Source organism: Hippocampus guttulatus, chromosome 11 (genome assembly GCF_054856545.1).
Source record: "Hippocampus guttulatus isolate MCC_2025c chromosome 11, RoL_Hgut_1.0, whole genome shotgun sequence".
Classification (NCBI taxonomy): Eukaryota; Metazoa; Chordata; class Actinopteri; order Syngnathiformes; family Syngnathidae; genus Hippocampus; species Hippocampus guttulatus.
Window position 1 is genome coordinate 7,448,115 of NC_141271.1, and position 27,187 is coordinate 7,475,301.

Here is a 27,187-nt window from a genome sequence, read left to right on the forward strand (position 1 = left end):
GCACATTATTTGTATATTGTAATTAGGAGTAAATATGGGGTTTTATGTCAGCTTATGTATTTTGGCTCATGCCATTATTGTTGGAAAAATACACTACTATGTATTTTTCTTTGTAGCGCAGCACATGTATGGACTACTCCTGACTCAAACATGAAAAACATACACACATATAAATTGTATAGGTCAGTTTTCACACCCACAGGACCAGACAGATGAAGCATGTGAAGCAGATTCAGCCTCTTTTATTTTACCTCATCATATTGCTTCCTTTGTTGCTTGTTGGCTTTGTACAAGTGTAGGTTAGCAGACAAGAGTCAAACTGAAATGATGCAAGGCAGAATATACATAATTCGTGTCCTCCCTTTTGTTGCTCCTTTCCCTCTTCTCAGCTGGCTTGATTCACAATGAGGATGATCGTTCAAGATGGTTGGCTGAGGCAGGAGGGATACGTTTTGGGACAGGACTGCGGTAGTGGGAGTTCACGTGGTAGTGCATGAAGGGGGTGTGCGTGATCTAGTTCCCGCCGCAGCAAGCCCTGGTGGAATGGGCGTCTGGGTCCTGAAGGTTGACCCCTCGATGTCGTGCTGCGTGTGTCGGGTTTTGGGTGTCTGTTTTTGGCATCTTTTTGGCTGCAGAAACACAATATTCACACAGACGTCGATCTCTGCAATCAGTCGTTGTAAGGGCAAAGGTTTACCTGTTAAATTTAGAAGACTTTTACAAGTCACAATTGTTTTGGCAACGGTGAATCAAAATGAACATAATGCAATTCAAGACTTGACTGTCATATAAAGTCATGACTTTGAAATGAGAGGAACAAGCAATATAATACTGGATATTAAATTTTGTGGACTACACAGGAGTTTGAGTGACATGAACAGTAACTCACCGATGGCCAGGAAAAGCTCGTTGACGTTCATGGCTGTTTTGGCTGAAGTTTCCATAAAGAGCAGACCCGTGTCATCAGCGTACGTCTGTGCTTCCTTCGCCGGCCAAAAGCAACAGGTTAGGACAAACGCATTACCAAGTTGAACTGATTTGGAACTCAACTAAAACTTGTGAGTAAAATACACGAGCGAAACTTGGGAGTTGGAACAGTCATCACGTGTGATGTCAGCAAATACGTTTTGGTGAGGTTCCAGCTCTTTAACTTTAAAAGTTAACTTGATTGCTTTTTTTGTGATAACACCACAGAGGGGTACCATTAATTGGACAACTGAATCAGAAATGGAACTTACTACAATATAGGACATTATTGATTTGCTCATTACAATACGGGAAATACAATTCATTTAATTTACGGTATTCCAATAATACAGAATCACTTATTGTCTCTCCATTTCATTTCTGTCTGGTGTCATCAAACAACGAGTAGTTTTAATTCATTTTTGTTTTCTTCCACAGTGGATAACTTATTTTTTTTATACGTATGACAGTAATGTTAACATTTTACTTGGAAAATGGTCTATTCTGTAGAATAAAGGTCTAACAATGGTGACAGTATCAACTTGGAACAGATGAATTTACTTCATGTTACTTCCAATGGTGAAGATTGTTTTGAAATTAGAACATCTGGGGAGTCAAGGACGGTGTTCCAATTTTGAGGTTCCACTATATTTCAATGCAGATGTCAACAGAGTTTTATTTATATGTTGTCAATGTGTAAGAAAGAAATCTAACTTGTGAAGTGACTGTATAGTATACCATAACTGAAGTATTTGTTTTAATGTTATTGCAGTGCCACTTAGTGATTTAAATCTGTCGCTGGATGCTCATGCACAATCAACGAACTCCAGTACAACAAGAGGTGTATCAATATTTTGCCTTTAGAAAGATAATGTGTTCAATTTTGAAAGCTATTATTGTATTATTGCCATTTTACGTTTTTTGTTTTTGAGCGAGGGCGGCTGGGGGGCTTACCTCATACTCTACTAGTCTCTTCTCGGCCAGGTCTGCTTTGTTGCCTGCTAAAGCAATGACAATATTGGGACTGGCCTGCCTCTGCAGCTCCTTCACCCAGGCCTTGGCCCTCTCAAAGGTGTCCTGTGTGCACATCAACATAAAACAACACACGCACAAGCACACACAAGCGTACACACAGACACAGACTGATGTCACTTTCTGAACACTTAAGAAAAGGTTTTATGAAGGTCAAAGTTTGACCCCCGTATGAGATTAATCCATTATCATGATCGGGAACGCCTGCATATTATCGGTAAGACATTCACGAATTGCCCGGTTCGCAGATTTGTTCAATATTGCTTTAGTCAGCATCATCTTTTAGGATCTCAGGACTGAGGAATTATTTTGAAACGAGGGGGGGGGGGGGGGGGCTTCATTTTCAAATAGAAAAAAAAAAGCTTTGCCCCTAACTTCTGGGATCTATTGGCAATTACTAACACTCATGAGTGGCATCGATTACTTGCGGATTTTCGCTCTTGGTTGCAGGGTTCGGTCCCTATCTCCTGCTAATAGTGAAGGCTTATTCTATTTCATATGTTTTTAAATTTGAACAAATTAGAGGTTGACCAGTGATCCAAAATGGATTGTGTTTGACCCTGAATGTTCTTGTAGCAACAGAATCAATGTGTGTGTGTGTGTGTGTGCGCACGTTGCATACCGGCTTGGTGATGTCAAAAACTACGATGGCAGCCTGAGCTCCTCGGTAATACATGGGCGCCAGGCTGTGGTAACGCTCCTGCCCTGCTGTGTCCCAGATCTCAAACTTGACAGTGGTGTCATCTAAACACACTGACTGGGCCAGGAAGGCGGCTGTGACATACAAATATCGATTTGACTCTCAAATGTGAAACACGGACGGACATATTTTCATCATGTTGCCCGCAGCCCTCACCTCCGATGGTGGTCTCCTGAAACTCGTCAAACTGTCCTTTGACAAAGCGCAGCACCAGGCTAGACTTGCCTACTGCCATGTCACCCAGCAACACAAGCTTGAACTGGCAGATCTTGGTCTGCGGCAGCGCGCCGTTGGAGCGGCTGCCACTCCCTCTGGAACTCATAGCGACCCGTGTGAGGGTGCCGTTGGGGGAAGGTCGCTTTTTGCTCTGCCTCCAACCTGTGCGGTCGAGTCTTGCTGATGATGTGCCGTCTGCGCTGTGAGAGGAGGTGTTGGAGTGAATTATATTGACTTAAAGTCAATGAAGGGCCTGCTCAGTCTCATTGTGGAAAAATGTACGTACGGTAGGTTGATAGTTTGTGGATATTTTATACTTTCACATAATCATTTCTGTGTACCGGGAGCAGCACGCACTTCACTTTGCTGCTGTAAAACCTCTATTTCAGCTTGCAAAGTGATTGACTGAAAAATCATCAAATTGGGATTCATTAATTTTTAAAATTCTGATAGGCCCTTGACTACTGTAGGCCCCTGGCCTCAGGCCAGGTAAGGCCGTTCAGAAAGGCTGGCCTGATTGCCAATACAGTTTAAGTTTGAACGACTAGCACGACTGAATTTGAAGGCCCCTGGCAAATTAGAACGACAAGACAACATATATAGTACAGGCTTAAAGGAGATGTGACAAAAAATCCACAAACATGTATTGGAAGGAGCACAGCCAAGAGAAACGGTATTAAATTGAATAAAATGAATACAATTTCATGAAAAAAAAAAGAAACAATTTAGGTTGCAATTTTGGTCAGCTGGGCTTATTCTGTGCTTGTGGTTCATTCAACATTTCTTAGTAACTGAACAAACCATCCATCCATCCATTTTATGATCCGCTTTACCCTCACAAGGGTTGCGGTGTGTGCTGGAGCCTATCCCAGCTGTCTTCGGGCAGCAGAAACCGGTTGCCAGCAAATTGCATGGCACACACAGACGAACAACCTTCCACACTCACACTCACACCTAGGGGCAATTTACAGTGTTCAATCAGCCTGCCATGCATGTTTTTGGAATGTGGGAGGAAACCGGAATACCCAGAGAAAACCCACGCAAGCCCGGGGAGAACATGCAAACAAATCAGCGTTGGTAAAAATTAAAAGAAAAAAATATAGTATTTTGTGTTCAGTTATTTCTTCTTAAAACATTTCTGTACCATTAATTGTTTATTTTGTTTCTTTTTTTTCCAGTTACAGTATATGTCCAGCATGTTATACACGTGAATATATTTCATTCAATAGCAATCATCTCTGTACGGTTGAAAAATATATAATAAATTGAATCATGGATGGAATCATCCGTTTTCCAATCCGTTTATCCTCACAAGGGTCGCCCGCGACCCCGAACCATGTTTGCCACATATCAGCATTCACAATGTAAATGTATTACTTTGCGTAACTGTGTGGGTGAATCTTATTTGACTAAAGTCTGAAAATATTTAATAACGTGGCAATTCCACACAATACAAACAGATTATTAAAGATGTCCTTCGTGTCTTTGAGAGCAAAACCGAGCACATATCAACGCAGCATTGTCATATCGAATAATACACCCTGAAGGCCAACATATCATTTGCTTCCTTGTTTATTCCCGTGGTGACCTCCGTCAAATGTTATCGTTTGTTTTGGTCGCTAGCATGACACCGCTGCAGTATGCACGTCCACTTCATCTTGGACGCCTGAAAGCATCTAAAATGATAAAGAGCTCAAGTATTCGATAGCAATGTCATAACACAAAGACGTTTTTCTCGTCTGAATCTTATTATCGAGACTGTGAGAGGAGGCCCATCGACACTCACCCGAAATAGTGTCGCTTGCCCAGACTGTTGACTTCAATGTAGAAACTAGAAACATCAGCTGGCTGAAGCCAAGCGCTTCCTGTTGGGAAAACAGCACATGCGCACGAGCTGTCTGCAGCATTATCAAGAAAGACCGAGATACATGACGAAAATATGCATTTACGTACTGTCACAAGAAATAAATATGAATTGCCAGGCAGTAGGACTTCTTTTTAAAAGACAAACTGAGTGCTGGTGGTAGTGGGGGGTCAAGCGGTCTCTAATTATTTGACGACCAGTTTATTATTCTTGCGATGTCACCGCTTTAGGCGTCCTCCAGGCCTCTCGGGGACGCTATAGCAACGAGCCCGAGTGAGCGATGGTTTGAACTCTTTGGCCACTCATCCAAAATAGTATAACACAGTAACATGTGTATGTTATAGTACGTGAGGTATAAGTGAAGGCATGACTAACGGAAAGAAGCAGAATAGTTCGGACACCGCGGTGAGGGTCTTTACATGACTACATTACATGTTACATGGGACTTACACTGACGTGGTTGTTAAGATGCCTTCAAATTCCTCTTGGTCTCCTCAGGTGCAAGGGACCAATGACAGCAGCGTCGTGAGTAAAGTGTCTGCTGCAGCTCAGGGCTACTTCCACGATTGCTTCTTGCAACACTTTGTGTGCAAAGTGGTGAGGAGATCTCCACTCATCAACAGGTCGGACACAAAGCTGCTGTTCTTGTCAGACAACACACAATACATTCACTAAGGCGCGGACAGAACTGGCCGAACGAATGCCTGAATGCGCCAACATGTGATGCCACGTCACATGCTTGGAATATTTCGAAATGTGCACGGTAAGGCAGTTGGAATAACTTTCCAATAAGGGCATATGAGCGCATTGTGGAAAGGTTATCACGTTGATGCTGAATCCCGTGCAGGAAAAAGGGATAAAAAAAAGTGACCGAGCTAGCCAGGAGTCGAACCTAGAATCTTCTGATCCGTAGTCAGACGCGTTATCCATTGCGCCACTAGCCCCTGTGTTTAGGATGGCCCGTCATTCCCAACAACTGGGCTTGGAATGTCGGGCTGGATTCCATTTTTTTAATCACTGTGAATCATTTTAATATGGACATCAGCTTGAAGTTCTTCAAATGTGATAAAAGTAGAAACTATCTATGGACTTACAAGTTCAGTGGATGAAAGAGTTCTAAGGTGATATTGAAGATGTATAAAACGTGCTTTGCTTGACCCTAAAATGATCAATCAATAAATAAACAATCTCTACATAAGGCAAAAAATACATCAGATTTTTTTCCAACTTCTATACAATCTGGTTTTGTGTGTGTGTTTTTTAGCTGTTTGTGCTGAATAATCGCTGTGTTTTTACTAAATTAAATGAACTCATTCATTCCCAACGACATACTGTATTTATATTTCTTTTCACACTCCACATGTTCAACCCCAGATACTTATTTGTATTAAATTTTTCCAAGACTTAGGGTAAAAAATAAAAAATAGGGTCTAGAATTGGCTTGTACTGAATGAGTTAAAATAATACTCTTGTCATTGTGGTGGGGTTTTTTTTCTTCAATAAAATCCAGATCATTATGCCAGCCAATGTCATTGTCATTTCGTCAAAAAATGTTATTCACTGTAAATGGCATTGACCATTTGGGAAAATGAACATTAACAGTTTGTGATCACTGTCAGGCAGAAGCCTCCTTCGTCCATTCAGCCATTGTAACATTTTTTTTCACTTACTTTTCATGGGTCTCCTATTTTTACAAAATATTGACCAGTCCAAAGTGTTGAAACTGGCATTCTCTTTTTATAATAATTTTGGGGGGAGGTTCACTGAAAAGTGATTGTTTAGAAGTTGTGAGGAGTCCGCCCGACGCCAGCGATACGTTTAATAAAAAAGAATGTTGAACACTGTGTCATAACATTAGTATTAAACAATCCCATCTATCAACAATATCATGATTATTAACATGCTTGCAACACATGCTAAAACTAAAACATTTGATGTCCACCTACATATTATTTAGGGGCTACTATGTGCGCTGGAGAGCAGTGGACCACTGTGTGCGCGCCTTCCTGCAAGTCACGCAACATTGCGCCAAGAGACAAGTGAGTTAACTGTTCCTTAAATCCATAAAGTTGTTTTAGGTCGTCAGATAATAACAGCTTCTATTTTTCTATCTTTTGTAGATTCTGTCCCTGGGTGCCGGGTTCGACTCGCTGTATTTCCGTCTTTATGGCGACGCGGCACTCAACAAGGCCGTTGTGTTTGAAGTAGATTTCCCAGAGGTGACCCGGCGTAAGGCGGCTCTGATTCAATCCAGTGTGTCGTTGTCGAAAATGTTGGACTCCCAACATTCACTTTGTTTGACAGGTGAAATACTCCATTGATCTAGGGACGTTATATATCATTTGCTAGACAGCTGATCACATGTGTCTGTAGGGCCCGTGTACGTCTCCAGCAGTCACTACTTCCTATTAGGGGTGGATGTGAGACATGAATCCCATGTAGAAGAAGCTCTGGTAAAGGCGGGACTGGATCCAACTGCCCCCACTCTGATTCTTTCTGAAGTGGTGCTGACCTACATGGAAACACAACGGTGAACATCACAAATAGTGCATTTTGATTTTGAGAACTTTATCCCAGAGCTAGGAACTTTTTGGAGATCTGTTAGCTGCATTTGCAACTAAAGGTCCATGGAATTTTAGTTTGTGGTGCTTTTGGTTCCAAGAACTAAAAGCTTCCAATCAGGCAAAAGTTTTGTCATGGAGTTCCCGCCTGAAACTATTCTGAATGTCTCGAAATTAATCCTCTTATATTGACCCTGATAAATGACCAGGGAACAAAATTCAGACAATCCAACGGCAACTTTATCCTGGAGGTAAGAACACCACGTGGACCAATATGTGTTTGACTTGCAGGAATTCTTGTCTACATTTAGTAAGACTTTTGAGAAGCCCAAGTATGGGTTTGCATTACTGAATCTATCTGAATGGAAAGTGAAAAAAAATCCAGGAACTTTCAATGGAAATGCAGGTCCTCAAAATATTCTTAGTTTACGTGGTTCAAATGTGCTAACAGCGTTTGGACTTCAGGAATGATTTCCGGCCTAGGGGTTATTTCTCAGGGCTCAAACGAAGACCCAGTCATAGCGCCATACTTTTGACGTCCATGTGTTGCCATCGTAATTCATGAACACTATGTTCCTCCAGGTCAGATGACATCATCAAATGGGCAGCGAGGCTCTTGCCCCAATCTCTCTTTGTCATGTACGAGCAGATCCATCCCCAAGATCCATTTGGTCGCATCATGCAGGAGCATTTCCTGAAACTGAATTCCACGTTGCACGCGCTCCGACAGTATCCCGACACCGACGCACAGAGGCAGAGATTCCTCGAAAAGGCCAGTATTTGCGAAATTGCGATAGCATAATTACCATATTCCCCTGAAAAATGGCAGCATTGACGCATTTATTGACTTAAATGCAGATGGAGGGCGGCGGCTGTTTCGAACTTTCTTTTTTGACCACTATTCAACAATATTACCAGGATATAGTGGTAGTTTGATTTATGAGTTAAATTCATTTTGTGACCAATCTCTTAACTCCTTCAACTAAATGCCACCAAAACACCAAATATATAATAGTTGTAAGGAGAATGTGAAGAACCAAACTGGTTCTGGTTGTATAAAATGTACTGTAACTGTATAGTTGTATTTGTGTGTTGTGTGCCTTTAATTGGGCATGGCCAACTGAGTGACATCCAAGAACCAGACTCAGGTTGGCCTTGTAGTTTGTGTCTGAGTGCCAACTGCAGCTCCTTGCGAGTGTTTTCATTTTGTATTTCTCTGTTTGACCGTTGGTCCAATTCAATACACTGCTGAGAGTCCATTGGCGAGTGGCTGTCACGCTCCTTGCTGGTTTGCAATGGCATTGCATGACGTTAATTGCTGGATTTGTATTTCTTTTCTTTAAATTCCCTAGAGCGAAAGTGTGTCTTGAACGCTTTAACTCATAACAAAAATAGCAAAAATTGACCAGGTGAGTGCTCATATCCTTGAAAGACTTGTGAGCTGAGGAACTCATAAGTGAATGTCCCACTTACGTTAAGTGTAGGTCAAGTGAAAGTGGAGTTTAAAACAAAATAAAAGCAAATATTTCGGAAAAGCATCCTGTAAACATGGACACATACAACATTGTGGCATGATAACATGTCATAGTCTGCAGCAAAGCTAATCGTTGCTAATCGCTCCATCGTCACATAAGATTTATTTTATTGTATTTTTTATTTTTACAGCGGTTGGTTGTTTGTTTGCCGCACGTGCTTTGCTAGGTCCTTTAGTTAACAGAGATACTGTAATGAAAGTTACTATGGGTTTTTTCTTGTCTTCAACGAATTTGGTTCTGTAGTTGGAGGGAAAGTCACTATTTGGGGAAATGTGGTATTAAAATCTCTTTATTGATGTCCATTACCATTGAGTCAATGACTGTGTGTTATTGCTAGGGGTTATTTATTTATTTGTTTGTTGTATTCAGGGATGGGAGCAGTGTGTGTGTTTGGATATGAACGAGTTCTTCCTCAGGTTAATTCCTGATGACGAGAGATGCCGAGTGGAACATTTGGAGCCTTTTGATGAATATGAGGTCAGTTTTTGTGCTGAGATTAAAAAACAAACAAAATAAACACCAAAAAAAAAAAAACAACCCAACAACAATTGACTGAATAATACTGTGCAGTGTTCGGGCCCAGTCGTAGTTCAATCTTCAATTTAAGTTTAGCAGATTGGTTAGTTCATTTTAACTTTGATTAGTGGGTGCACAAGTAAAACTACGACATTCATGTACAAATATTACAAAACTGCATGAGTTGACATCTGTGTGGTACTAATACAAGTAACGCACCAGATGTTAAGTAGCAGAATGTTAATGTCATTAGGAGCCCATTTGTCAACTCGTGCAATTTTTCCGCAATTGTTGATGACGCAGGGTTTTTTTTTCATTCCAAATTGCAGCCTTTGCGATTTGAAAAACCGCAATGTTGAGTTGAATTCGGTTCATTGTTCGGCCCTAGTTTCTTGTGCCACAAGCCATTGGCAAACTCCGAAGTGTCATATCTCAGAATCCTCGTGAATACATGATAGGGTTGCTATATGAGTTGCAGTAATGATCCTTTCTATTCGTCAGGAGTGGCACCAGAAATGCTCGCACTACTTCATCCTCACAGCATCTCGAGGTTCTCTCCCAGCGCAGTCTCTCCTCGTCCATCCGTCAGGTGCTCATTGCTTTCACTTACAGTGATCCCTCGCTATTTCGCGGTTCGTTTATCGCGGCTTCAGTGCATCGCGGATTTTTTCAAACATATTCATAAAAAATTAAAAAAATTCATATACATGTAGTACAGTACTGTTTACTGTATGTTGCTCTATGTGACTCGCTGTTGTTTTGATGACTTCCGCAGCTACTCGCAGACCGTTTGCGGACTTTTTGCAGACTTAAAAAATAAATAAAAATTGTATGTTTACTGTATTTTGTCATTCAGAAACTAACCTAATTTATACATGTTTAAATCTATTAGTATACAGCATTAAGTCATGTTAATTACTTCCAAATTTACTTCTACATGCATGTATACCATTAAATTTGGCCTTATAAATATTATGTACATGTACCTATATGGAGGGGAGGGGGGGGGTCGCTACTTCGTGGATTTTCATTTATCGCGGGTGGTTTTGGTCCCCATATAACCGCGATAAACGAGGGATTACTGTAATCCTCCTTCCTGTTTTTATCTTAAATCTCTGTGGCATGGCTGCTTTTGTTCTACCTCTCAGTGCCACTGCAGTGCCCTTCTTGGAGCCCCGCTGGCCTCGTCGTGAAAACAGAGCCGGTTTGCTTGGAGGGTTTCGGGATGGCCTCCACGTTCTTGGACGGAGGACTCATCCTGCTCACCGGAGGCTCCTGCAGGACCGGCCGAGGGGCTCCGAGTCGAGTCCTGCACCGAGGTCTTGAAGGCTGGAGATCCTTCCATGTCACACCCTCAGCCTGTTCGAGTGAGTTCATTGGAATTTTTGTCTCATTGGGTTGATACGGTCAACCAAAAGCTTTGCTTTCCTCCAGGTGTCCGCCGTTACCACAGCATTACCTCTATTGCTGGTGGTGTCGCTGTGATATACGGAGGACGCTCCTCCCCGGTCAGCCCCATCGGAGGCCTTGTTAAAGTCTCCCTCCATCTTGAAGGTTCACCTGGTCCTGAGGACGTAGTGGAACTTCATGAGGAGGAGATGACGTGTACAGGTGCTCATCCACCACTTAGATGGAGACACTCTGCCACTCTGGTCTGTCATAAAGGTAAATTCAGAGCAGTTTGTGTTGTTTTCTTTTTAAACGAGACCAAAAACCTCATTGTTTGCTTTTATATAGGAAAAGACTTCTTGTTTATCTTTGGTGGAAAAAATGAGTCTGAAGCAGTTTTGGGTGATGGCTATTTCCTGGATCTAGATGAGAAACACTGGACTGAGGTAACCAATGAAGATTTACCAAAATACAAGCTTATTTTTTGAATGCTTCAAATGTCAAGTACAGCGGTAGCTTGATTTTCAAGTTGATTTGTTAAGTGACCAAGCTCGTACTCAAATTTTCCCTACTTAAAATACCATTGATGCCTTCCAGACCTGCATTCACCGACTAGGTTTCTCACCTGCACCGTGATTGACTGCCTTGGCAAGTTTTGACAAATCTGACCAGGTCATGTAAGCCAGTCCCGTTTCCTGCGTTGCCTCGCATCCTTCCTGTTTTATCCCATGGTGGCCTGAAACATGATTGCTGTGGCCATCTACAATATAATGTCAATATAGCATGAATCAAGCTACCGCTATATCAGTACGATAGCAGCTATCGTGCTCGGTAGAAGACCTTCAATGGTGCTTTCCAATCACTCTTCATTTTTGCAAGAAATAAACTAGAAAGCCGATTGTTTTTTTTTTCCTGCGTGTATTACACTCATGTCGAAAATATAATACATGCCACAAATTTTCTAAAAATAAAACATGTTGTGCTTCATTACAAAACATAATTTCTTATTATCAATACAATTGTGATTGACCTTGCAAATTAATGTTGTTCTTGATATGCATTTTGTTTTAAAGAAACAGGTTGCCAAACTCTGTCACTGTTTGTTTCTAGGCTTTTAGGCAAGGCAAGGCAAGTTACTTTGTGTATCACATTTAATGTACAAGACAATTCAAAGTGCTTCCATGAAACATTAAAAGCCTTATAGACAAACAATATATGAAGACATTACAAAAATCATAGTAAAACATCTAAAATAATTAGATGAACATGATTAAAACCAAGCCTCGGTCTAGCTCAGGGGTTCTTAACCTGGGTTCGATCAAACCATAGGGGTTTGGTGAGTCAGTCTCGGGTTCGACAGAGCCATGGAGGTTAAGACACACCTAACTCAACATGTCAATTAGTTATGATATGGCCACTTGGCCATCACTGGCTGCTTCATTTTGTGCACAGTTAAAAAAAATTATACTTCATACAAATGGTGTTTACTTTTCTTCAGCTTTTAATAAATGTGTTTTTTAATGTCTTGAATTTGTAAAAAAAAAAAAATCATATTTTTATTTTTCACGAATGAAGGGTTCGGTGAATGTGCATATGAACTGGTTGGGTTCAGTACCTCTAACATGGTTAAGAACCACTGGTCAAGCTTTAAATAATTGGTGAATCTTTTTAGAACATTTCAAAATCCACCGTGACTTATTTTCAATATGCAATGCAATCTTGTTAGGTGGCAGTAGAGGGTGCTGCACCAGAGGCCCGCCATTCCCATTCAGCATGTTCCTACCAGGGTGGGCTGGTGCTTTTCGGAGGGCATGGAAGAAGGGGAGAGCCGCTGGGGGACATAATGGTGATGAAGCCAAATGAGAGAGGCTTCTGCTGGGAGAGGATCGATGTTCAGCCCCCACCTTGTCCCAGGTGGGTTCCTCACACATACATACTGTATGCTTTTAGGCCTCCTTTCATCAGAATCCATTTTTTGCATCCATCCATCCATCCATTTTCCTATCCGCTTATCCTCACAAGGGTCACGGGGGGTGCTGGAGCCTATCCCAGCCATCTTCGGTCAGTAGGTGGGGGACACCCTGAACCGGTTGCCAGCCAATCGCGGGGCACACATAGACGAATAACCATCCACGCTCACATACACGCCTATGGACAATTTCAAGTGTTCAATCAGCCTGCATGTTTTTGGAATGTGGGAGGAAACCGCAGTACCCGGGGAGAACATACAAACTTCATACAGGGAGGCCGGAGCTGGAATTGGCTTTTTATTATTTATAATTTTATCTATGGTTTTATTGCTCTTTTTTGACTGTAAAGTGTCCTTGGGTATTTTGAAAGGCGCTTATAAATAAAATGTATTATTATTATTGAACCTCTGCACTGTGAGGTCGACGCGCTAACCCACTATTTTTATTATATATATATAATTATTTTTTTTGTGTGTGTGTGTGTGTGTGTAATTGTTTTTTTTTTTTAATGCAGTAGCTTTTGAAAGGCATAGACCTGTAAGCAACAAGGGTGTTTGAATTTGGCGCCATTGTGACGTGGAATTGTGAATGATTATTCAAGTACATTCCCACTTGTGGTTGGTACGCATCCATTCAACTCAGCAAAAAATGGCTTATGGTGACAACGCACAGCGTCTAAAACTTTGCATTAGCTTCCAACTTCAGAGGAGCAGAGGAATAAACTGCTTGAATTTATTTAGGCAGAAATTAGTAAGCAATCAGAATAGTGCTGTCTTAAGGTTGACGATGAGAGCAGCCAATTTAACCCCTTCAGACGGCGGTTACTACAGTGGACAATTTATCATGTTATCAGATTACAGGGTGCATGAAAGGGTTAAAGAAAAACAGGTGAAGTTTGTCTGTGTGGTTGTTGTTGTTGTTGCATGTCTTGAATGCACAGAGAAAGTGCCAGTGCTTCAAGACAGACGTGGGACGTCATTGCTCAAATAGACATGCTGCGGAGTATGCAAAGTACCAGGGAGATGTGTGTGTGTGTGTGAGAGAGGACTGGGTCGCCAATCCGAACACGTTCGTTAGAACTGTTTATGTTGAGAACTGACTTACTTGAACCCCATTTTTTGGTGGAAAAATGGCCTTCACCTCAGATGGATAAAAACCCACTTTGATGTTTCTGCTTAGTCCGCATCCAGCAAACGCAATATTCATCAGAATGCCATGAAAATGGGGGCGCATAGAACATATAAAGCAAATGTAAAGCAAATTTTTGAAAATTCTGAGCAAACTGTACTGTACTGTAGATATTCGCACGGCGCCCATGTGATTGGCGATCACCTGATTGTGGTGGGCGGAGTTTGGCTGCATTCAGACAGCGTGCCCGGGGTGGCCCTGATCAACCTTTCCAGGCGCTGCAGCGTCGAGTTCCGTCTGATCACGGTCAGTTCAAATTGCTTCAAACCTGATTTCATCGCAAAGACTTGTCGGGAATCTCACTGGTGCTTCTCCTGCCGTTAGGCCTCAGTGCCATGGCCTCTAATGTTGCACTCGTTCTGCTCCGAGCTGATGGTCCAAAAGGAAGCGGAGCTGATCCTGATTGGCGGAGGAGGAAACTGTTTCTCCTTTGGGACTCATTTCAACCCTCAACTTGTCACCGTGGATCTTAGCCCGGCACTGACAGAAACTGAACTGACTTTAAGGGGTTCCGAGGTGAGCAGGCAAGAGTTTGTCATCTAACTTGCCGGTTTGCAAAAATGTGTACACAAACAATCAGAGACATCTCACGGTGCTTTCTGGGGAGGCTTTTATTTCTTTCATTTTCTCAACCTCCGTTCTAAACGTGTCACTTCTTGCCTTGGATCGCAGCCCCATCTTCAAGCCGGGATTCGGGTTTCCAGCCTGGGTTACAGTTTTAAACAAGGATTAGGGTTTTGTATCAGGGTTTTAATTCCAGGTCTCAAAGGAGAGTTTAAAACAGGATAAGGGTTTCAAATTGGACTTTCAAGAATCTGTCTAAGGTTTCAAAGTAGGATTTCAAATTGACGTTTCAAGCTAAGGTTATGGTTTTAAATTAGTTTTATCAAGTGAGGTTTCAAGGCACAGTTAAGGTTTCAAAGTAGTTTCAGATTCGGGTTACAAGACAAGGTTATGTTTTCAAAGCAGGGTTAAGATTTCCAGTTCAAATTGGCATTTCTAAGGTTAGGGTTAGGGTCTCAAAAATTTTTTTGTAAGGTTTGGGATTAGGCTGTAGATGTCAAATTAATGTTTCAAATATAGATCGGGGTTACAAATCAGGGTGGAAAGCCAAGGGTCGAGTTTCAAGGCCAGGTTGAGGTTGAACTGTATGGTTTGTAAACCACATCACGCCACATCAAGTCATCAACGTAAAAGTCAACTACGTGAAGCACTACTCTCGCAAATGCATTTTCTGTCCCTTTTGACTACACCCTGGACTGGTTTCCATTCACTTTGAATACTCATCAAAAAACGTACAGTACACAAGCCCAACTTTTTGAATGTTTGCAAAACTACAGAAACTTCAAAATTAGAGACGTCTTTGTCTGCTTTATGGACAGGCTTTTATTTTGTTGACCTCAGTTGAAAATCTTCTCATTTCCTGTCACGGATCATCACGTAGCATCGTGTCGATTGCGTGGGGTGGGGAGTGGCCATGGGTCGGCGACTCATTCAGTGAGGCGCCTGAAGGATTGGACCGCAGCACTGGCCGCGCCCCAGTCGCCGGGCTTGTGGTACTCGCCCTTCTCCAGGAAGTACTGACGGCCGCGGTAGTTGGGGTGCTCGTAGAACACCCACCAGCCGTCGAAGACCTTGCATGAGTTCACCTCCCTCCAGCGGAATTTTTCCAGGAGCGAGGGGCAGTCCTCCGTGGCCTCGAAAGCCTTGCCCCCAAACTCGGCCTTCTCGTACAGCTGCATCTTGTAGACGCCCCCGCTTGTCTGCAATGATGGGAGGAACGGGGATAGTCAGGGAAACGACTCGGAAGGGCAACTCAAACTGGGTTTGGATGTCATTTGGGGAGGCTTAGATTAGCTTTTTGCCTGGAGATCCACAATCAGTTGTATATGGGCCCTGTCAAAGTACCGGTAGATTGATTTCTGAGGAGGTCAATGACTGCTGGTAACCATGAACGCAGCTGCGTGCATTGCGTTAGCAGGACAAATATGTTCACAAGCTGCACTAAATAGAGGTACTTGTTGTGCAAAACAAGATTTTCGTCAAAGTAGAAGTATTGATTTCACTCTTGTACTTTAGTCGAAGTAGTAAAAGTACAAATGTAAATGCTGCACATTTTGGCTTGTCCCATCAGGGGTTGCCATAGCAGTTACTCGCATTTTTCATCCGGTGCAGGTTTTACGCAAGATGCCCTTGCTGCAACGTAACCCACTTATGATTTTTGGGGACTTAGGGCTGGTTGGGTGTCGGGGAACTGGCTGGCAATCAAACCTATTGCATAAAAGGCCGCTATATGTACCACTCCACCACGAATGCACAAAAATGTACTATCAGCTGAAAAGTAAAGATTGATTTTTACTGTCAATGTGAAATACGCATACTGACTTACATGTCAGTTGCTGCTGGTGTTGGCTCCACTATCAAAACAAACCCTGCCACGAATTGCAAACATTTGTAAGTACTGTAATGGTAATTGACTACTTCCTAAAAAGTTATATAACTGGGTACGTTTCCAGAAGATGATGGCAAAGGACTACATAAAGCTCCTACATTCACTGCAATAAAGTTCCTTGGCACCAAGGTCCTACAAAATGGCGGCAAATCAAAACATGAAACTCCTCAACTCACTTCACCATGGTTCTGTGGTAACAAGAAGGCAACAAAGCAATAACGTGACATAGGTGAATTTGCAAATATGAGTGCGATCACTGTATTTGAGTTTTTGAAAGTCAGAAGTTGGTTGTTTTTAGGCTGGCACAAGACACATTTTTTGCGATGAGTCACTCTTGGACCTGACAACATCAAACACTACTCATAAAGTAGCGATCAACCAAAATCTTGCAGAGGTTGAAAAAAGTATTTGTACCATGCAGCAGCATCAATACAATCGCCACTTTCAATACTCAAGTCCTCCAAATGAACGTGGGCACAACAATCGGGCTCGGACTCACAAAGTGGATCATCTTGCAGGAGGTCAGGCGGTCATTGAGGCCCATCCAGCGCTGGTACTCGGGGTACTCGCCCCGGGTCAGGACGTATTGATAGCCCAGGTAGTTGGGCCTCTCGTATACCACCCAAGCGCCGCTCTCCACGCGGATGGAGTTGCAGCGACTCAAGTAAGTGTGGAAGTCGGAACAGTCGCTGTCACACTCGTACCGGCGGCCCTGGAAGTTCTTGTCCTCATAGAAGACAATCTGCGGGACGGGACAGTAGAACATTTTCTAACATCGAATAAGAATATGATTTTAATATCCTCCCCACGATTTGCCTGTCCAATGAAGAGTTCCATCCATTTTCTACCGCTTATCCTGTGTTATGGTCGTGGCAGATGGCCCGAACCACTACACTGCCAATGGAATTCTCTGCGTGAGCTGATTGAAGGCAAGAGGCGATAGACCACGCCCTGGATTGAGTGCCAGTCAAACGCAGGGAATTCAGTTGGAACCACCAGTCCCACTCTCATAGAAATGGATCCCATGCCAGCTGTGAGAATCACTACACTACCAGTGGAATCTTCAATTCCACCTGACTCGGTGAGAAAGACAGACTACACCATGGACCAGTTGGAATCGCATTGACTGGAAATAGATTCCATGCCATGTGCACGAAACTCAGCTGTGGGAATCACTATGCTTCCAACGGCATCTCCAAGATAGACTACAAGTTTGCCTATCCAGTCAAGAATTACATTTGAATTTAGAGGTGTTCAATCCCAAATTGGGATTAGTTGGGAAACCAGGTGAAAACAGCAAAATTTTGCATGGAGCTTTGCCTAAACTCACCCTGCCCATCTTGGATATTTGTTGCGACGCAGGCTCGATGATGCGAAGGTGGCGGCAGCGGTCGGTGTTTGCCCTGAGGTCTCGATGTTGCACTGAGACCTTGAGTGCTCCCTTTTATAGCCCTGCCTCGCCATGTTGGGGAGCGCCAACAGTGGGAGGCAAACAGAGGAACAATCGCTTTGTCATGAAAATGAGATCCAAAAATTGAGTCAGTGATTCTAGCGCTATTCAGTTTTTCCAGAAAAGCGAGGAAGGATTACGGCATAATGAATGCCGGGCATGGTAAGCGTCCAATGACCCCACTTGTCCACTGGCTGCGTCCAGTGCCCGCCCTCCCCTCACCATAATTTCATGTGCCAGCTACGCCGGGTTGCCCCCACCTGGCGAGGGATGAGCTGCCAACTCAGGACTTATTTCTGCCTTGTGGATGCATCCAGATACAGATCCATTTAATTACGGTATATAATTTATAAACAATTCAAACAGATGTGTATGATTCCAAATTTGAAAAGAGCACAAGACTGGTACACTGAAGTGAGCATCTTTATTCTTTATTTTTTTTTAAGAGCAAGCATAATACATGTTTAAAAGCTGCATGGAAGTGTGACAGCAGCATACATTCATTCTTTTCGAGAAACAATGTCAGCAATAATATGACAGGTTGGTTTTTTTTTAATGGCTCACTATGTACAGAGGAAGCTAACCTTGACATATCAAAGGTAGGAAGTGCAAACAAGGTGGCCGTTAGGATGAATACAAAAATATAATATACATGTTAATTCCAGTGACCGACAGAAAAATATACTTTGAAGCACACGTGGTTGGTTGGTGAATGAGCGAAGACAGTCACACTCACAATTAGGAACCACTTTTCCCATTATGAGGGGAAAAAGTGATCTCATTGTTGAGTATGACAATCCAAACGAACTGCAGTAGTAGAATTATTCAACAATACATTAATCCTAACGCTAACATTTGGACATGCAAGGGAGTATCAACTAAATCAAGAGTGGGAAAACATTTGCTTATCTACCATTTTAGATTTTAAAAAGTTCTCTGATGGCCACACGAAACGTCAAATGTATTAAAAATCGTTCATATTCGGAGCATTTGTGGTTGAATGTTTTCAGATTTTGGTGGAGGTCTGTTTTCAACTCCGTCCTCGTCTTTATGTAATTCATGAAAACTGCAGAATTTACTGGTTTTCCCTTCATTAGTTTGAATGCAGAAAATAGCATAAAGTCCATACAAGTGACCTGTTGTTAACACATTCAAACAACAAAGGAGCCTTGGATTCAAGTTTAATCCCTACATTTTTTGTCATGAATGTCCGTATCAACTTCTTCAACTGAAATAAATACCACAAAGGTGAGAGCTCAACATCTCAACAAGCCATAGGCGAATGTCCCACCGCTCCTCCTGTCTTAATGCACGTGTCGTTCGCCATCGTATCGTTCACGGTCGTCTCATTCACCAGGGCGCCATTGGAGACCTGTAAGGAGGACTCGGGGGGCGGGATCAGGCTGTCCAGTTCCTGCCTGTGTCCCGTCTCCAAGAGCCAGTCATGGAACTTGGCCTCTACCAGTTCCTGGAACTTGCACTTCTGCTCCCTACAAAATGAACACAGAACACATTATTGAAGTGACCAAAAGAAGCTAGCTCTTTGTTAGTTTAATTTATTACACTTTTGTGTAGTTATTAACGTTTCATGCATTAATTAACTTTTTTCTGTTTGAGTTTGAAATGTCCGACTGTAACTGAATGTACTTTGTCTCGCGACGAATGTGAGGGATGCTGTATCCCCACCCCACTCCACCCCTCATTCCCCAAGTACCGGCAAGAGCATTCAAATGTGCACACTCGCTCGTGCGACCGGATGAATGACTGGCGATAGATGGACTGCCAGACCGGTGAAATTTACTGACAGAAGCACGGTTAAAATAACATGGCGCACAGATAGACTGACGATTATAGTTTAGTTCGGCTTCACAAAATGACAGACTAACGGGTGGGTGCCCAATCCGCTGACAGACCGGCAACATTTCATAAAATGCCCACTTCTGCGGAAGAAAACATCTTCACTCACCAAGATGGGGGACACGCTCCGTTAATGTTGTATTTGGTTTCCTTTGTTGAAGTGCTTTTCACGCAAATATCGTGTGTAATTAGGACTTTTGGTCAAAGTGTGAGAAGACCATGTTTTGGACTGTTTGGCCTTGGTGGATGGGTGCACTCTACTGAGTGACACTGTCATTATCATTGTAAAGGTTATGGCATTAGAAGTGTAGGTTGTGGCCAGTGTAGTTGTGCATATTAAAACATTGGATTGTTCTTACACTGTCCAGTCAGGGTTACAGTGAGTGTCAAGTCCCTCGAGCAATAGTGACACACTACTGTGACCATTCACATTAGCTAACCTTGTTATTGACTGTTGGCTTCAATTCTCCATTCAAACACTGCAGTCATGCGATGGAAAAATACAGCCGCCACACAGTCTGTGTATGGTAATTTCTTTGTTTGGTGTTTAATGTACATCTTACAGCATTTACGACTCGACTTTAAGTGTATAGGAGGTGACACACTGGCAGTTCGTGATGTTTTTCTGTCTTTCGAAAATACATGTTCATGTTTATTTACAGCGCAAGCGCTTCAATTGAAAAAAAAAATACCTTCAGGCAAACGTAAAACACAATTTTTATAGTTTTATTTTGGGGGATAGTTTGCCATTTATATTGACTGGCATTTGCCACACTCTAACCTAAGGAGCTGTTAGGAATTCTGCCTAGAGCTATATTGCGCAAGTATACATTACTATTCCCCCTGAAATGTACGTCACAAATTGGTCAAGAAATTGGAGTTAAAATAAATAAATAAATGAAATCGTTTCATATGTTCCGATGCCATTAAAATAAAAAGCTTAAATAGACAGATAGACAGCTAGATAGATAGATATAACCCACACATCCATCTTCTATATCGCGCATCTTCAATAGGGTCAGTTTTACTTCGGGCAATCGGCAGTGTTACACCCTGGCCAGGGGCAGATTATTGAAATAGAAATAAATAGGTGTTATTTGGCAAAGTAATTATTTGTGTTCCCCATGGTGGGTGAAGGATATTGAACTTAAAGCCCATCTACATTTGACAGGGCACTCACTTGTTCAACTGGGCCTCCATGACCGTCTTTTGCCATCTTTGTATCCTCTTCTGCTTGTCCTCGATTGCTGCCTGATAGCGGGTCGCAAACCCCCCCGGCACTTCGCACGTGTCCCCCTTCATGTGGAAAGGCACTACCAGCATGTGGAACTCCTCTGGGGGCAGGAGACGGTAGCAAGCGGGGTCGGGGTTAGTGGAGGGCTTGACCGGGTCGGTCCCCAGCAGCAGCGGCTGGTCCCACACGTTGGGTACCACCGCCAGCCCCACGCTGGCCATGTGGTCCTCCAGGGAGGGGTAGAAGGTGTGGAAGGGGCCCAGGGTAATGTCAGTGTTTCCGGGCAGGAGCAGAGGGCGTGCGGGCGTCATAGCGTGGAACGTGCAGCGGGATGAGGCTCCGACGACAAGCCTGCCCGCCACGCACACCACGCGCACGTTCTGGCAGCAATTCACATGCACACTGGTCTCCACTGGACCGAGAACCACTGTGCAATCCCTGCACTTGTCCACACTGACCGACCTGGGGAAAAAGACCAAAATGTTAAATCAGAATCAAGTCTGGATTATACAATACACTGCATCTTGTGACTGTGTGGACACAAAAGTGTTTTATTCAAACTGATTAAGATTCAACAGAAATAAGTATTTTTTCACACATTCAACCAGAATTTACTGCCAAATATAAAATCCGAATCAGGTCTGGATTATCTACTCATCACACGGAGACAAAAAAGATTTTACTCAGGTTGAAGATTAAGACTAAATTGTCTTTCAGCGTTATTGTGAGTGTGAATGGTTGTTTGTCTACTTGTGCCCTGTGATTGGCTGGCGACCAGTCCAGGTTACATACACCCTGACCTAAAACTGCTACGATAGGTTCCAGCACGCCCGCGACCCTGATGAGGATAAGTGGTTCGGAGAACAAATGAATGAATGACATTAGACTGTGAAAGAAGTGCATGTTGTGAACAGGATGTTACATGCAATCTGTCTCAGATCCAGATAGAACTTGACTTGACGTTACAGTATCTGACTGTGTGGACACACAACTGGTTTGACTAAAATTGACTGAGATCTGATAAGAGTGTATCAGATATTTTTTAATGAGATTTTAATTGTAATCCGAACAAAATCCAGTTTCAAACTGGGATGGAATTACAGTTTCTGATTACAACTAATGCATTTTGTTCAAATCAAATTTGACAGCCACAAAAATGGGCGAAAAGAGTATGTCCATCCAGCATACTAAAATCCACGCTAAACAAATTTTCAAGATCATGTTCTAATCAAGACTTCAAAAAATACTGCTTTTTTTCCCCCACAACACCTTACATCTGTGAAAATTGTTCTCCTGAAATGTATACACACATATGCTGGCTGTATATGATTGCTGTATTAGCTTGAAATTGTTTTTGGTATTGTGCTATGTTGATGGAGCAGAAGACAAAACACATTTTATCAGCCGACTTGTGTAAATACATTTTCTAGTAGGCTACTGTATATTCAATTGGTTTATACGTTAGGTTATGTACAGGTAGTTTTTTTTCTTAATTTACAAACAAAAAGGACCGTATAAAGGCTATTGTGAAAGAAATACTAAGTAGCATTTTATTCACTGAACATTTCGCTTTGCAAATTTCCAGTCTTATAAGCAGCTGATTTGTGACCTTCGAGTTGCAAGTGGACATTATTAACCTGAGAGGCGAGAGGAGGTAGATGAAGGCGTCAGCGCATCGGTGGATCTTAATGTTGGCTCCTGTCATCTTGTCAGAGGTCTTGGCAAGGGTCTGCTTACAGACCTGAGACATGAGCACCATCTTGCTCCCAGCTGGGGCCATGTGAGTGTTTCGGGCTATCTTGGCACGCTTCATAGCCCCTTCCACTAGATACAACAAGAATGGTAAGGTAAAGTAAAGAAAAGCTTGAAGGAGGAGATTTGTGTCATTTTTAAGATTTGGGGTACTTTGTTGGGCCCAGGCTAGCTTCTTCCCGGAACGCAGGCAGGACGTGATCCCAAAAGGATTGAGAGTGAGGTTATGTTGAAGACAGGAGATGAGCTGGTGAAGAGGGAAGGAATGGCTGAGCGCAGAGTAGCCTGCATGTATCTGGAGCGGACCTTTGCTCAACAACCTATGGATGGGTTGGACAGGCCTGCCTGGGTGCTCCCAGCCCTCCAGGAGCAGACCCAGACTACGTACGGCCTCCAGTGAGATCTGGGAGCAGACAGGCCACAGCTCAGTCATCAGTAACCTGCTGTGAGCTAACACAAGAGGGTCGTCCACACACCTGACAGTCACGCGGGACCCTACCAGACTCAGACAGCTGGTTTGGCTCCACCAGCAGCTCCAGAAGCTCCGCAAGGTGGCTCTGCACAAAGGACAGATGGGCCTGGTCGTCCCAGTTCTACTGAACAACCAAAATACATAAAATAAATAAATGAACAATCGATTGTGGCCACGTTTATTCATATTGTGTGTTCGCAAAAATCCTCAGTTACAAGAGCAACAGAAATACGGGCGGGGTCATGGAAGACTTCATTCCATTTTGGTGAGCGTTTGGATAATGGGGTAACTCCAAAAATTTATATTCGACTTTTGCAAACATTTAATTTTAAATTGTGCTTTATTTTCTCCAGATAATATATGAATCATAATGACCAAATTCAGGCACATGGAGGAAGTATGTTTCCATAAAATTGTGCAATTAGAATCGCTCTGCCACTAAATGCCATTCTACTAATTTTGGTAAAGGGTATATATATTTGGTAAGGTTTAATTCTCATTTGCACACTATCTTATCATTTCTCTAGATCGACGCTTTGTTTTAATAATTTAAATCTTATTATTTTATATGATTTTATTGTGATTTCTGTAATGTATTTTGTTTGTCTTTCTGTAATGCTTTTGATTTTTTATGAAAAGCAATTTGAACTGTCTTGAACATGAAGTGTGCTATACAAATTAACTTGCCTTGCCAGCTCTTGTGATGTTATCATCTGATATTCTAAGTGGACCTAATGTGGTGACGGGTGAGTGTGTTAAAGTACATGAGGATGACCTTGTTCTGGGAGCTGGTCTTGGCGTCACGTTCTGATGGAGATGGAGAGCGTGTGCGATGGCTGGGCCACTCCTCTCCAATGAGCGATTTACGCAGGGACACTCGGTTGAGCTGTTGAATGTGAAGGAAGAGGAGGAACTGCAGCGTGTCCACAGACCTCTGGGAAACAAAGAAACTACATCAACATGAATGCTGGCCTGTGTATCTGGAGGCAGGGCCGAGCAAGTGACGTTAGGAGCTGGAGTTGGCCGGGGCTTTCGTTCAGTGTGAGTATATGGATGTCGTGGCAGGCAGCTCTTTGTGAGTGTTCTCATGAAGTACTTGTGTGTTTGACCGTTTGTCCCATGTCTTTTTCCTGTGGCTCTCCTTTCCTAAAGGCAGGGACATTAAAGTACCTTAAATCCTCCCTACTTTGTTTCCCCTCACATGGAGCAGTTATACATGATTGTATTCTGATTTAAATTACCATAGTGTTTTTACAACATTAAGACCTCAAGTGCTAAGCCGACAGCCCTACTGTCATCCATTGCATTTCCTTTGCTCTGACTGTCTCTATAATAAGCCGCTCTCGCACAACTCTAAATTGCCCCATGGGGATAAATAAAGTTTTCTGAATCTGAATTACCAACTCATTTAAATGACTTTACAGTAGGTCAGAACGGCATAGTCCAGTCAAAAATATCTGCTCCAGCAGTAACACGCTTCTGGAGTTGAAGTCACAAATTATCGTCTTTTTCCTACCATTTTTAGAGGGATGCAAACTGTAACCCAAAATAAACCAAATTAATGAAAATAATAAAGGGAGGTATGTGTTGGGGTTGTGTTTGATGTACTGCTGCTTTCCCCTTGCACAGCAAAGCAAAGTAGAGCTGCTCTTCAGAAAAAGTCAATAAAAACAATACACGATAGGCTTTGGATGCTGTAATGTAGCTGAGGAATCGGGGACTAAAAATAGATGTGTTCCATTTACAAATGCACAAGTAGCTGGGGCCGCAACTCAAAGTGAACCAGGATATATAGGTAATACAGGATTACTGTAGAAAATTTACTCTCTTTCTGTTTAATTCAACTAACAAAAGTTTTTCAATTATCATTATTTATTTTACCTCGTTCCTATGTTGGTCAAGCTCACTTTTGCTTGAACACTGGGAGAGACACTCTGCCCATTCCAGTCGGTCCCCGGGTGAGTGGCCAGTAAAGAGGTCAAAGGTCTCAAAGTAGAGCCATGCTAGGTCTTCTGCAAGCTGCAGCTTTCCACATGCAATGTGCCTCCACATGAGCCAGGTCAAGGACGGGAAGCAGCCATCACGGGTGCGCACATAGGTGGCCATCTTGCGAAGGTAGTGCAGGCTGAGCTTGGAGGAGGGCGCCACCTATGATAAGGGATCACCCCTGAGTTATTTTGTAACTGCATGCTTGATTTGATGGTGTATACTCACCTGAAGGGCACCCAGGAGGAAAGGCTCCATACGTGGCCAGATGCTTACCCTGTCTGAATCCATGTCTGAGGAAATAGAGTACTGTATCAAATCAGTTTGACTAGTTCATAAAAATTAATTTGCATCTATTATTTCATAATAATGTTACTGCTGATATTGTATGGAGCCAACAGACACTGAGCAAACGTGAAAGATACACATCAAGACTAAAACTGAAAAAGAATTGATGTTAAATAATGAATATAAATGTGTTTGGGGATATCAGGGTTCCACACAATAGATAGATAGATTTTTTTTAATCCAGTAGTTTAAATTTAAGACAAGCTTCCGAACGATGCCATGTCCCATGTTGCCCAAAGTTGCTACAGTCCATAAATTACATGCATTTTCTCTTAAGAGCCACAACTAAGACCACATCACTGTTTTTGTTGGTTCATCAATTGTGAATGCGTGATGTTACTAAGAGTCATTCGGGTCAATTATTTCTTTCTTTTTTTTTTTAAACAATTTCCAATTCATAAATGCCATTTAGCACCATGTGTTAACACTTCCGAAAGACTTCCGATGCCAAATAAGACCTTGCACTGAGAATTAATGACTTTTAAAACAGAACTTTATGCTGCCATGACAACCAGACTGCTGCCACCTTCACCTGACTCATTGCAGATATCTTTGTAGCAAAACCACGGCGAAAACGAACGCTTTCACATACCGTCAAACCTGAATGTGTTGTCTCAAGAGACAAGGGGCGCGTCCAACTATCAAACCGGACATTCGTCGCCCAAACGAGACTTGCTCACCGCCGTGAACTTAGCCTAAAGTGACAAATTGAGCTAAAGCGAGGCTAACAAACGCGACTCTTACCTTCACTCTTCTTCGACGGCCAAACGTCTGCTTGGTCCATTTCGCCAAGAGAGCGCCTCGTTGAGAGGTCCAAACCATTCACGTGTTAGAAGTCCACCAGTTTGTTCGGAGGTTAGTTGAGAGATTGCGCCAAACTGGGGAACATTTCTGCTCTACTTCCTATTTGGCGCCCTCCTCCGCTGCTAGCGAAGAGGAGAACAGTGCTGCCCCCATTACCATGCTGCGCATGCGTTAACGAGTACACTCTGTTGGCATGTCATTAGGTACATCCATCCATTCATCCATTTACCAATCTATTTATCCTCACAAGGGTCGCGGGCGTGCTGGAGTTTAGCCCAGCTGTCTTCGGGCAGGAGGCGGGGTACACCCTGAAGAGGTTCCCAAACTAGCCTGTTCATTAACCTGCCATGCATGTTTTTATAATGTGCGAGGAAACCACACGACCTGGAGAAACCCCACCAGCACGGGGAGAACATGCAATCTCCACACAGGAAGGCCGGAATCGAACCCTCGACCTCTGCACTGTGAGGCCGGCGTACTAACCAGTCGTCCACCATGCAAACGGCCAACATCCATTATTAATTAATATCATGGAATGCGTCACGTGTTGCTATCAAAATGTTATTTATGCTAAAAACGGTGACACTATTAGAAACAGTCTTGAAGCAATCTGTTACCAGCTCAAGGTTCCCTGTCCAAAATAAAGTAAACTACAGTACTTACAAAACAAGCCAAACTGGTTCCCTTCACAATGACAATATGGTATGGAATCTCAATTCATCACCAGCCATACACTGAGTGCTGCGTTTTCTTTCGGCCGTTCACACAGTCTTGGCTTCCGCTTTCGGGAATACACTTTAATAATCTTGATTGACGTGGAAGATTAAAAACAAAGTGAAAGAAGTGTGATTCTAAATACTTCATCGGTATTATCCCGCAAAATGTTTTTTTTTTT

The 27,187-nt window shown here is 42.7% G+C and overlaps 4 protein-coding genes and 1 non-coding gene across 8 annotated transcripts; 1 reads left to right on the plus strand and 4 right to left on the minus strand.

Annotated features, from left to right (window-relative positions):
* Positions 1-226: 226 nt before the first annotated feature.
* Positions 227-5,380, minus strand: rab5b (RAB5B, member RAS oncogene family). Of its 2 annotated transcripts, XM_086123819.1 has the most exons (7): positions 5,229-5,380; positions 4,701-4,779; positions 2,855-3,109; positions 2,621-2,772; positions 1,921-2,043; positions 890-983; positions 227-629 (listed from the first exon to the last, which is right to left on the minus strand). In XM_086123819.1, exons 2-7 carry the CDS (start codon positions 4,753-4,755, stop codon positions 514-516), a joined length of 795 nt encoding a protein of 264 aa, XP_085979945.1. In that variant the 5' UTR covers positions 4,756-4,779; positions 5,229-5,380; the 3' UTR covers positions 227-513. The 2 variants fall into 2 exon arrangements, with proteins under 2 accessions (XP_085979945.1, XP_085979946.1); XM_086123820.1 differs by lacking the exon at positions 5,229-5,380 and having other exon boundaries at positions 2,855-3,114.
* Positions 5,046-23,318, plus strand: lcmt2 (leucine carboxyl methyltransferase 2). Of its 2 annotated transcripts, XM_086123809.1 has the most exons (14): positions 5,046-5,183; positions 5,277-5,401; positions 6,736-6,817; positions 6,899-7,082; positions 7,152-7,308; positions 7,922-8,111; positions 9,244-9,351; positions 9,892-9,979; positions 10,539-10,757; positions 10,825-11,055; positions 11,128-11,225; positions 12,506-12,693; positions 14,048-14,183; positions 14,262-23,318. In XM_086123809.1, the coding sequence occupies exons 1-14, from the start codon at positions 5,145-5,147 to the stop codon at positions 14,478-14,480; spliced, it is 2,064 nt and encodes a 687-aa protein (XP_085979935.1). In that variant the 5' UTR covers positions 5,046-5,144; the 3' UTR covers positions 14,481-23,318. The 2 variants fall into 2 exon arrangements, with proteins under 2 accessions (XP_085979935.1, XP_085979936.1); XM_086123810.1 differs by lacking the exons at positions 5,046-5,183; positions 5,277-5,401 and adding an exon at positions 5,454-5,541.
* On the minus strand, positions 5,650-5,722 carry trnar-acg (transfer RNA arginine (anticodon ACG)). The gene has a single exon. It is a non-coding gene; the product is annotated as a tRNA-Arg (tRNA).
* crygs2 (crystallin, gamma S2) lies at positions 15,300-17,888 on the minus strand. The gene is made up of 3 exons (XM_086123821.1): positions 17,720-17,888; positions 16,889-17,131; positions 15,300-15,700 (listed from the first exon to the last, which is right to left on the minus strand). Exons 1-3 carry the CDS (start codon positions 17,726-17,728, stop codon positions 15,428-15,430), a joined length of 525 nt encoding a protein of 174 aa, XP_085979947.1. The 5' UTR covers positions 17,729-17,888; the 3' UTR covers positions 15,300-15,427.
* Positions 18,255-27,098, minus strand: tbccd1 (TBCC domain containing 1). 2 transcript variants are annotated; one of them, XM_086123812.1, is made up of 9 exons: positions 26,233-27,098; positions 25,369-25,433; positions 25,036-25,302; positions 23,930-24,088; positions 23,159-23,239; positions 22,836-23,085; positions 22,568-22,754; positions 20,877-21,392; positions 18,255-19,329 (listed from the first exon to the last, which is right to left on the minus strand). In XM_086123812.1, exons 1-9 carry the CDS (start codon positions 26,270-26,272, stop codon positions 19,104-19,106), a joined length of 1,791 nt encoding a protein of 596 aa, XP_085979938.1. In that variant the 5' UTR covers positions 26,273-27,098; the 3' UTR covers positions 18,255-19,103. The 2 variants fall into 2 exon arrangements, with proteins under 2 accessions (XP_085979938.1, XP_085979937.1); XM_086123811.1 differs by having other exon boundaries at positions 23,159-23,275; positions 26,233-27,097.
* Positions 27,099-27,187: the final 89 nt, after the last annotated feature.